Source organism: Ascaphus truei, chromosome 18, assembly GCF_040206685.1.
Source record: "Ascaphus truei isolate aAscTru1 chromosome 18, aAscTru1.hap1, whole genome shotgun sequence".
In the NCBI taxonomy this organism is placed as follows: domain Eukaryota; kingdom Metazoa; phylum Chordata; class Amphibia; order Anura; family Ascaphidae; genus Ascaphus; species Ascaphus truei.
The window spans coordinates 38,158,158-38,170,436 of NC_134500.1; the positions used below are offsets into that span (position 1 = coordinate 38,158,158).

Here is a 12,279-nt window from a genome sequence, read left to right on the forward strand (position 1 = left end):
CCATGGACTCTAGCCTGTTTAACAGAAGAAAAAATGTGTGATGCTCTCTAGCCTGTTTGACTGGGTGGACACAACGAGGGGAGCTCCGAGCATCCGGTAGCCGCCCCCGGACAACGGAAGTGCGTAGTGGAGTGGCAGGAGGGAGGAAGCTGACACCCAGCAGGATGCCAGGATACCAGCAGCCTAACCCCAGACGGCAGCGCGACACCCACCGAGTGGGAACACCCAAGGGGCGAGCGCAGGAAAGGGAGAGGCAGTGGCAGCATCGGTTCCTGAATCGGCTGCTGAGGATACGTGCAGCACCATTGATTCGGGGGTACACCTACCATGTGCTACTGTGGACAGCCCAGGTTTACAGCCACACCGGGCCATCTTCTCTCAACACCAACACAGGCAAAAGTTTTTTGGTTCTTTTATTCATCTTTAGTTATTTAGAGAGAACATTGGGGTGTGCTGCTTCCCCAATTAACCAGTGCTACAGAGCTGATTTCCACCTGAATGATAAAGATGTGTTGCTTTGTCCGTAAGAACAAACTGTATACAGGAGCATATAAATGAATAAACCCCTAGTTGGAATGTGGTTCTGGCGGTGACTATGAAGGGTTGTCTGGGAGAGGTCCTGACACCCACCCAGACCCCATAGAAGTCCCGCTGCTATGTGACCCACAATACCTCGGGATGCTCCAAAAGTAATGAATGAAATAACTCACACATGTCTTCACAGTTCATCCGGCTTTATTGTGATTCTTGCGTGCACCAGGCTGTGTGAAAGTACAGGCAGGGAATAATCACCGGGGAGGGATTTTTTTTACATCTGCTATTTACCATCAGCGCTCCTGTTTTTCTTTTTGTTTGTTCTGTTCTACATCCAGGATTGGTGATCTGTGGTTTTGGGGCAGCTTACAGTCAGCATTGTGGACTTGAATTTTTTTTTAAATTTCACATCTATATCAACCAATAGACATTCTACCTATTGCCCTGTTACATTTATGGACAGTGGACTTTATATATATATATAGACTCATTGTATACCTACACATTGTTGTTTGTAATTTTACTACTATACATTGTGCCACGGCAAGGTTAGCACTGGTTCTGATTATATCTGTACCTCCTTAGGGACTGGTCCATGTCATTGTCCTCTGCTATACGGTTCTGGTACTTGCTGAGCAACTAAGCACCTGCTCATCCACATACAATCACCATATAGCTCAGTAATCCAGTTAGTGGTTTATGCTTTATATTGTCCCTCTTCACAGGCTCTGGTTCTGTGTAGCACACTCAGTCCCAACCCCCTTTTCCTATTTGCTTTTGATGGATGATTTTGAAGATTTTGAGAATCAAGTGGAGGAAGCCACTACAAATGTTTTGGAAATGGCAAGGGAATTAGAATTGGAAGTCGAGCCCGAGGATGTTAAAGAATCGCTTGTATCCGAAGACAAGACCCTAACAGACAAAGATCTTCTTCTGATTGATGAGCAAAGAAGAATGTTTTGCAAAGAGGAGTCCCATCCTGATGATAGTCCTGTTGTCCCTGTAGAAATGACAAGCAGGGGATTGGAAGCTCTAAACTGTATAGAAACGGGATGGCAGCTTTTGAGAGGATTGAGCAAAATTTCAAAAGAAGTTCTAAAGCGAATGCAAGCCTTCTATACGAGATTGCATGCTATAAAGAAATTCTAAGGGAAAGGAGACGGCAATCCACATTGCTTTCCTACTTTAAGTACCACCACAACCTTTAGCAGAAACAGCTACCCTTGAAGAATCTCCAAAAACCAACAGTAACATAAACATAAATTCCTGCAAGAGATTCATCCAATTCTCATCATCATACCAAATAAGATTTGTATGATGAAGTGCCATCAACTTCATCCTTCCAACAATAAATATATTTACAGTACTGTATTGCTTACTCTTTACGGTGCTGTTTTTTTCCAGTATGTTTGAAAGCCCATGTGCAAGTTTTGTATTTTCACATTACAAGAGTTTTTGGATAATGCTTGGACCATGTGTGACGCATTGGGGGGCAGGATTATTCCTGCCTAAGTGTACATTGTTCAGTGGTTGTCATGCTACAAAATAAAACATGCCTCTAAGGTACCTGTACAGTACCGAGTCTTGTTCTTGTCATGCGTGTTGGCAGGGATGCTGGTTCTGTGCTTGACTGCTGCAGCTCTATATGGAAGCTGCTGTGTGACGGAGCGATGACCTCTTCCGTATTTGTAGAGCTGTGGATTGCCATGTAATGCTTCCAGGTTGTCAGGGATGCTCTGAGATGACATCTCTGCTTTGGGAAACCATATACCCTTGCTCTGGGTCACCGTAGAAAATCGGCAGTAGTGCGCTTTGGCGCACAATTAGCCTTTACCTTCCCACACTGGATAACGCAGCGTGAACATTTGAAACGGCGCCCAATTTTTAAAAATCCTTAAAAAAAAAACGATATGCAATGTACATTACTTTTGTATGTATTGCTGGGGCCCCAATTTTCGGCGGTGGCCTGGATTGGAACCCGTCGTATTAGTGGGGCCCTACTGTACTGTAACGCACTGTGACCCATTGGCAGAAAAGCACCATATGAAATAAAGTTATTATTGAAATAAATTGGTGACCATTGTAAACATTGAACAACAACCTGTAGATTTACTTTGACATCTAGGTGGCAGTGATAATTACTCACTGAACAATAGTTATTTGGATTGTTTTCCACAGTGGCCCCAATGTTAGTATAACAGTTCATAGGTTCCTACGTATGCTGCAGGCTATCATTCATTCGTAGAAACACAGGTAATTATATCACCATTTTGATTTTTTTTATTGAAGGCAGCATTTACCATTATTCTTAGTATAACGGTTCATGCATGGAGGAGGAAGAGGTGAAAAAAAACAAAAGAAAAAAACACAGCCAGTAGCCAATTTTAAATCTTTGTTCTCAACTATGAACTGCAAAAAAATTAAAAATCAGGTACGAAACAGATTGACTGATAATGTGAGTGCTGCTTTTGTAGCATTAAAGCCACAAAAATATAGCCGACAGCTGTCATCTATGGTGTACCAGCAGAAATTCTAGTAAGGTAAGCCCTTTTAAACGGTTCTTTAGTATTATTTTTATTTTATTTTTTAAATGGGTAAGGTTTTAATTTTTTTGGTATTAACGCGCAAAAAGGTGAGTCATTTCTGCCATAGAGAATAGACCAAAAAAAGACCAATGCCGATCACATGGAGCTGGACAGACTGCAGCCCATATTTACCAAGCAGTTCTATTCAAATAAATGGTCTGGAAGTCTCCCTGTACTAAAAAACGTAAGTTTTCAAAGACACATACAGTGTAACGGTAGCACCAGGGAAATTCTGCAACATGTGATTTACAAAACAACGTTATTCTTTTATTTTAGAAGTGTGCGTATCATCTTAACTCACTTCAGTATTTCTGAAAAGACTCAATTTTTAGGTACATTTAGAATTACCGCCAAAGGAGTATAGGACACACACAAATAAATAGTTTAAGAATTTAATCTATACTGTTCTCCAGAAGTAATAATTTGTTCATAAACTCAGTTAGGATATTCATATTGCACTGTCAGAAACATTTCATCATTTGCAAATGTCAAAAAGAAAAAATGTAAGTGCCAGTTTCTTTAATTCAGAACTTCAAACACAATATTCTTGAACAGAGAAATGGTGCACGGTTTACTCATGTAGTACGTTATGTACGATGTTCTCTTAAGGCAGAAGAGTTGAACCACAGTAATCCCAGGTGAGCAGATTCCACAGCTGCATAGAAGTCTTATTTTAAAACTCCTAGTGAATACTACAGGAAAACTTTTATGGGAGACAAGATTGCCTGTGTGGGCCGCCACTTTACTACAGCCAACAGAGGCCCAGGGCCACAAAAGGTTGTAAAGGTGGGCTAAAGCTTAGCATGGACCTGGGCAGGAGTTGCAAATAACTGGAGGGGGATCACCCAAAACAATCACATCTCAGCAAACAGGGTATCAGCTGCAGTTGGAGTATTGTGTTCAGTTCCAAAGAATCTCAGGATTAAAATTAGCAAGGGGGTGGTGGGTAGGAAAAAAAAAAAAATAGATGCTTCATTGCTGCCTCAACCCTTCCTTGTCATTGATAAATGCGACGTGGCTCACTTAACACCACTCCACCTTCTTTCATTGCATTACGAAAGCGCTGTACCTAGAACAAGAAATAAAGCATAGGAATAAAGGCAAAAGCATTTTGAAGAATTAAACATTTATTTCAAATATGTATGGATGAAACTGGGAAAATAAGTGCCAATGAACAATAAAATACATGAAGACAGACTGAGCACCACGGACAGGCTGAAAGCTTTTAATGCAACCCGTGTATATTCAAATTCCCACAATCTGTATAATAAGAATAAAAAGTCATTGTGTGTTAGACCATCTATATAAAAACAGAAAAAAGGATGAAGTTTATTGGTGCTAAAACATCCTTCAAAAAGGGGTGAGCCTCCAGCCCCAACATGTATAAGGGGAGCAAACACAACCAACAGAGAATAACGTGTTGGGGATAATGGCTTACACCATGTAGTAGGTGACAGTCTGGATTCTGTGATAAATCCATGAGATTGGCGTTACAACAAAAACAGGTTTTTGGGGGTGCTTAAAGATAAATTACTTGACCTAAATTTTTGAGGAACCAACCAGGAGAGGGGCAATACTGTATTTGGCAATATCAAACAAACAATGTAGAAGTAATATCTAAATGTTCCAGGACGTGAATATTTGCCAACAGTGATCATAACATGGTCTCATTAGAAATAAATTATCCAACGAAGACCTTAAACTTTAGAAAGGCGGATTGTAATAAACTGAGGTCTAAACTACAAGGAATAAATTGGGATGATGTTTTTGCAGGAAAAAAAAATGTAGAAGATAAATGGGCAGTCTTTAAAATAATGTTAGAAAAGCACACTTCTCAGTGGGTAATATGTATAAAAGAAATAAGTCAAAACCAATGTAGCTAAATAAACAGGTAGGGGAGGAAATGGAAAAGAGGCAGGCATTTAGATTCAAATAAGAAGGGACAGAGGCAGCATATCAGAATTATAAGGAAGATAACAAAAATTGCAAAAGGGCAAATCAAATGAGCAAAAATGGATAATGAAAAAAGGATTGCAATAGAAAGTAAGGTCAACCCTAAAAAGTTCTTTAAGTACCTTAATTCCCAAAAAAATAAAATCAGAAGAGAAAATATTGGACCCTTTCAGTGGGATGGGTAGGCAGATTATTGGAGATGAGGAAAAAGCAGAGGTATTAAACAAATGTGTTGCCTATGTTTACCAGAGAAGAATCCATTTCAATTGTAGTGCCGCAGGAGGAAGCCACAACCTCTATATATTAATGAACAATTAGTTAACTGAGGAAGAAGTTCATAGGTGGCTTGATAAAATTAAAGTAAATAAGGCACCAGGCCCCAATGGCATACATTCAAGAGTTCTCAAGGAGTTAAGCTCAGTAATAGCCAAACCATTATAATTAATATTCAAGGACTCCATTTCCACAGGCTCAGTATCAAAAGATTGGCGTAAAGCAGATGTGGTGTCTATATTTAAAAAGGAAGCTAGATCACAACCGGGGAATGGCAGACCTGTAAGCCTGACTTCAATAGTGGGGAAACTACTTGAAGGTTTATTACCGGATAATATTCAGGAATACCTAATGGAAACAAAAATTATTCGTAATAGCATGGATTTAAAAAAGGATAGATCCTGCCAAACTAACCTCATCTGTTTCTTGAGGAGGTAAAGTAGGAAATTAGATCAGGGTAATGCAGTTTATTTGGTCTACTTAGATTTTGCAAAGGCTTTTGATACGGTTCCACACGAAGTTGGTGTACAAAATAAAGAAAATTGGTCTCAGTAAAAAGATATGCACCTGGATTGAAAATTGGTTGAAGGACAGACAACAGAGGGTTGTCATAAATTGAATTTTTTCAGGTTGGGCTAAAGTCGTGAGTGTAGTACCTCAGGGATCGGTACAGGGATCCCTGCTTTAACTTGTTTATTAATGAGCTTGAGGTTGGCATCGAGAGCAGTCTCCATCTTTGCTGATGATACTAAATTGTGTATGGTAGTAAAATCAGAGAAGGACGTAATTTATCTGCAGAAGGACTTGGAGAGACTGGATACTTGGGCAGGTAAATGGCAGATGAGGTTTAATAAAGATACATGTAAGGTTATGCATTTGGGAAGCAAGAATAAACTGGCGATTTACACATTAAATGGGGATAAATTGGGAGAATCATTTGAAAAGGATTTAGGAGTGCTTGTAGACAGCAGGCTTTGCAATAGTGCCCAATGTCATGCAGTAGCTGCAAAGACAAACACGATCTTACCTTGCATTAAACGGGCAATGAATGGAAGTGAAGTAAACTTAATTATGCCCCTTTACAAAGCATTAGTAAGACCACACCTTGAATATGGAGTACAATTTTGGGCACCACTCCTTTGGAAAAGACATTATGGAACTAGAGAGAGTACAGAGAAGAGCCACCAAATTAACAAAGGGGATGGACAATCTAATTAATGAGGATAGGCTAGCTAAATTAGATTTACATTAGAAGAGGCGTCTAAGAGGGGATATGATAACTATATACAAACATATTCGAGTATAAGGAGCTTTCAAAATAACTATTTATCCCAAGAACAGTACAAAGAACTTGGGCCACCCCTTAAGGTTGGAGGAAAGGAAATTTCACCAGCAAAAAAAGTAAAGGAATCTTTAAAGTAAGGGTAGTTACAATGTGGGATTGAATACCCATGGAGACTAATGTTGGATACAATAGACTTGTTAAAAAAAATATATACCAAATAAGTATACATGAGAAGGATGTTGATTTAGGGAGTAATCTGATTTTCAATTTTTGGAGTCAGGAAGGAATTTATTGTTCCCCTTATGAAATATCATTGGATGATATGTCACTGGGGATTTTTGTTTGCCTTCCCCTGGATCAATAAGTATAGATATAGAATAAAGTATCTGTTGTCTAAATTTACCATAGGTTGAACTTGGACGCATATCTTTTTTTCAACCTCATCTACTATGTAACACTGTATAAATAATATGTATTAGATTAACAGAATTGCACTCAGAACTGTAAGTTGATTCAGGCAGAGTGATGATGAGCAATGTCCTGGCTCATAGACTCTCCTGGTCCCAGGTAATCTTTACTGAGTGCAGAGAGGAGGTAGTTGGAGTCTGTGTAGTAGTCCATCTGTGTTCCGCTGTGTCTGCTTCCTTGTTTCGATGTCATGACCGCTATCAAGGTTGGAACCCGGATATGCAGTCAAAGAAGCCTGCACTGACAAGCAAGGCAATGGAGACAGAAGCCGTGTAAGCTCTCTAGACTTTAGAGGATGGTCAGACTTCCTGACTCCTAGTACACTCCAATCCTACGTGTTTCGTTTTGTGATGGAACTTCCTCAGGGATTATGGATGGCAATAGCCACAAGTGTCTTTATATACCCACAATGATTGAGAATGCCCAAAGGTGCAAGTAATAATATCTCAGTCTGACTCTTCTCTGGAAGCTGCCCTCTCCTAGGGTGGCCTTTCCTTCTCCCACACTCCGCGCCCTGATTGCAGGGGTGGAGGCGTGGGGCTCCTGCTCTCCTCTCTCTGCCGTTACCAAACCCTTCCTATTCCTCCCTATCTTTCTTTTCCCTCCTTTGAGGTTCACACAGTCCAGATATTCTCTCCTCTCCCTGTCCACGTGGCAGTCATCTATCGCCCACCAACCGCTACTCATCCCCCTTCTGCCTTCCTCTCATTTTGAATCCTTGCTCTCTTTCTTTCTCTCCTCAGACTCCCCTGTTCTCCTTGGGGACTACAATTGCCACATTGATGACCCCTCTCTCCCTTGGGCTTCCCGCTTTCTATCTCTAACCTCTTCTTTTGGCCTTCCAGTGGACTGAAGCCAGCACCCACAAGGATGGCCACTACCTAGACCTGATTTTCACTAAAAACTTCTCTCTTCGATTTCTCCATTTCCCCTTTTCCTCTCACTGACCATCACCTCATCTCATTTTCTCTCTCTCGCTTCTCTCCATCTCGCCCTCGTTTTTGCAGAAACCTGCGCTGTATTAACCTACCAGCTTTTGATTCCACTTTACGCTCCTCACTCTCCTCTCTCAGTTCTGCTTCAGACCCTGACAACCTGGTCAGAAACTACAACTCTGCCTCATCTTCCTCTCTTGATCTTCATGCCCCGCTTTCTCTCTGCCGTCCTCGCCCTTCTAACCCCAGACCCTGGCTAAATTCCCACACGCGCATGCTGGGTTCCTCCACTCGCGTTCCTCTGAACGCCTCTGGAGGAAATCTCATGCACTCGCAGACTTCCTTCACTAAAAAATGTATGCTGTCCTGTTTCAACTCTGCCCTCTCAGGCTAAACAAACCTACTTTTCATCACTAAACACACAAGTATAACCCACGCCGACTCTTTTCTGTCTTTGACTCTACTCAGACCACCCTCCGCTGCCTCCTCATCTCACCTCAGGACTTTGCTGACTTTAAGGAAAAGGTGAAATCCATAGTCAGAACATCCCATATGTTGCCTCCTCCCATTCCACACCGCTTCCCAACTCTCCTCCTGCCTTTGATTCTTTTTCCGCTATCTCGGAGGAGGATGTGTCACTGCTGATCTCTTCTTCCTCTACCACTTGCCCTCTTGATCCCATTCCACCCCATCTCCTAAAACATCTTGCTCCTTCTATAATCCCTATGCTCACACAGATCTTTAACTCTTCCCTCTACTCTGGTACCTTTCCATCCTCCTTCAAGCATGCAACCGTTACACCATTACTCAAAAACAGCAAGCTTGACCCTACCTGTCCTAACTATCGACCTGTCTCCCTCCTGCCTTTTGCCTCCAACCTCCTTGAACGTCTTGTATTCTCTCGATTGCTACACTTTCCCAACACCTATTCTCTTCTAGACCCTCTACAATCTGGCTTCCGCACTGCTCACTCTACTGAAACAGCCCTCACTAAAATAACTGATGACCTCCATGCTGCCAAAGACAGAGGTCATTACACTCTGCTCATATTACTCAACCTTTCTGCAGCATTTGACACCGTGGATCACCCTCTTCTCCTTCACGTTCTCCATACTCTTGGTATTCGGAACAAAGCTCTATCCTGGATCTCCTCTTACCTCTCCCATCGTACTTTCAGTGTCTCTTTTGCGAACAATTCCTCTATCGACCTCTCTGTGGGGGTACCTCAGGGCTCTGTCCTGGGACCCCTTCTCTTTTCTCTTTACACACTCTCTAGGTGACCTAATCACATCTTTTGGGTTTAAATAACACCTCTATGCTGATGACACAAATGTACCTGTCAACCCCTGACCACACCTGCTATACAGACCAAAGTTTCTGAATGTCTCTCTGGAATCTCATCCTGGATGGCCATCCGCCGACTGAAACTTAACATGGCAAAAACAGAGCTCCTTATACTTCCTCCCAAACATGGCCCTACTACCTCCTTCCACATTACTGTTGGAAATACGATCATACACCCAGTAGCCCAAGCACGCTGCTAAAACTCTGACTCAGGCCCTCATTCTCTCCCGTCTCGATTACTGCAACCTCCTGCCGTTCACCTGTCTCCCCTACAATCTATCCTAACCGCTGCTGCCAGAATCGCTCTACTCTTTCCTAAATCTGTCTCTGCGTCTCCCCTCCTGAAATCCCTCTGCTGGCTTCCGATCAAATCCCGCATCTCACACTCCATTCTCCTTCTCACTTTTAAAGCTTTACACTCTTCTGCCCCTCCTTACATCTCAGCCCTAATTTCTCGCTATGCACCATCCTGACTCTTGCGTTCTTCTCAAGGATGTCTTCTTTCTGCCCCCTTTGTATCTAAAGCTCTCTACCGCCTTAAACCTCTCACTTTCTTCCCCGCACCTTTGGAATGCCCTTCCCCTCAATACCCGACTAGCACCCTCTCTATCCACCTTTAAGACCCACCTTAAGACACATTTGCTTAAAGAAGCATATGAATAGCACTGGATAATGCTTAGCCCCTTGCAGACGCACTTACTAGAATTCCCTCCTACAGTCTCTATATGTTCCCCTACATACCAATTAGATTCTAAGCTCCTCAGGGACTCCTCTTCCTTAATATTACTTTTATGTTTGAAGCACTTATTCCCATGACCTGTTATATATATTATTTGCTATTTATATGATTACAACATGTATTACTACTGTGAAGAGCTATGTACATTTATGGCACTATATAAATAAAGACATACAATACACTGTACATATTCAATAATTATAAAAAACATGAACTCTAGTCATACAATATTAATAAGAAGATGATTTAATGAATAAAATAATCAATAAAATATATATTTTTAAAGGATTCATATAAATACCTAATATTCACACAAATAATATTATAATGTGGTCACTAGATGGCACTATATATGACTAAAATTAAAAACATAAACTCATCAGAAATGATATTACAGACATGAGGGAACGGGTTCCTCACTACCCTTCTGTCATGATAATATCATGAGCTACTAGGTTGTTTAATTCCCTTTGGTGCTTGAGGGGTTAATGAGCTAAACTTGTTTAACAAAATACCAAATGCTGGGTTTGAAACTGGGCAGGACTGTTTCTGTCTGGTCTGAATTTCAAAGTATTCTGTAGAAAGGGGTGGGCTTATGACGGTGCCCTAAGAAAATATTGTATCTAAGTATGGAGGAGTTTGTTACTGGGCAGATCTGACTAGGGGCATGCTTGGATAGCATAGCAGACCTCATCTTCTGAACCAGTGCCTCTCTGGGGAAAATCCATAGCATGTGGTAATGTACTGTATAGGATTTTCTGTTTTACCCCTTTTATTTTAAGAAGCTGTTCTGCCTTATATTGTAATTGTATGTTTATTTTTTAATACCTTTTCTGTAATTCAAGCACTGTATTGTTATATATATTGCTTTGGGCTCTGAATGAACTTTGTGCACGCTGGAGAGAATAACTTGCTATATTCAGGCACATGTTACTACAACTGATTTTGTGTTAAAGTGCATAGTTTTTCCCATAATAAACAGGGACCTGAGGCCCTGGCGGATATTTTAGTCTAAGATCTTTTATCATATCTGCATAACCTCAGGTGGTGGCAGTGGATGGTTATGATGTGCAATTGAGTAGGGGTTAATACTAACTCGCTGGTTCCTTGCAGTGGAAAAAGGGGGGTTGCTAGAGAAGCCTTTGTGTATTAACCCTGGTTGCATATCTAAAGTCACGTGCTCACTTGTGTGCTGTTCATGGCGGTGGTATATTGGGACGGCTTGAGGAGAGATACAACTCATTTGAGGGACCCCTGAGTGGGTGAAAAGTGGGGCAGCTTGCGGGTTGTGTATTGATCCTTGATCCTGTAAGAGGGGATACTGTCCATTTGACGGACCTTTACGGAGGTGAAGAGTGGGTGCGCTTGCGAGCGTCGGTATTAACCCTTGTCCCATATACACGTCGCGTGCTAGCAGGGGGTTGTACGTGACACCTTCCCTCAGGTCTATACGTGTAATATAATTTCTGATGAGTTTATACATCTAATATTAGTATATTACATATTGCTGGCTTTGCTCAGTTTTCACCCTTTACTTCCATCCTCTAGAGAGAATAGTAGAATAGGGTAATTGTCCCCTATGCAATGCTCACAAGGAAAGTCCATGCACAGTTATATCAGAATTGTATATCCAAATAAAACAGCATGTAGAATATGAACCTCCAAACTCCACAATGTCCACAATCAGTGATGTCACTGTAAAACACTTAATAGCCACGCTGTTTGGACTCCCAATAGCCTTAATAAGGTATAACTAACATGGGTGTCACAGGCAAGGGTACAATGATTGAAGTGAAACTGAATAGCTGAGTGGCATGAAAAATGGAGTAAACTCACATGATAGATATGCAGGAGGTCCAGATGCTGTTTGGCGTGCTCCTACCGAGGAGGTTCAAGATGCAGGAAGTCGTGAATGGCGGTGCAGCTGCCTTGGATAAAACTTGAGACTAAAAATTGCAGGGTACTGGGTACAAAGTATTTATTGGCACATAAAAAATAGCAAAGCAGGAACTCTGACGCATTTCAACCGCACAGGCCTTTGTCAAAGAATGTAGTACACAAAACCAATCCACTAAATACCCACAGTTCCCTTCCTAAACCAATGAGTCAGCATGCCCCCTTCTCACGGGCGCTCGATTGCATTAGTTAAATTACAACCGATCT

General features: G+C 41.5%; 1 protein-coding gene across 3 annotated transcripts in view; it reads right to left on the minus strand.

Moving 5' to 3' along the window:
* Positions 1-3,497: 3,497 nt before the first annotated feature.
* MRPL18 (mitochondrial ribosomal protein L18) overlaps positions 3,498-12,279 on the minus strand; it is a 52,834-nt gene continuing 44,052 nt past the window's right edge. Inside the window, exons 5-6 of one of the 3 annotated variants that reach the window (XR_012788979.1) lie at positions 11,953-12,062; positions 3,498-4,188 (exon numbers count right to left, since the gene is read on the minus strand). Coding sequence is in view for 1 of the 3 variants with exons in the window: in XM_075576136.1 (XP_075432251.1) it covers positions 4,117-4,188 (72 nt within the window). In the remaining 2 variants the exon portion in view is untranslated. The remainder of the gene's footprint in view (positions 4,189-11,952; positions 12,063-12,279) is intronic. The other 2 variants (XR_012788980.1, XM_075576136.1) reach the window with 2 other exon arrangements.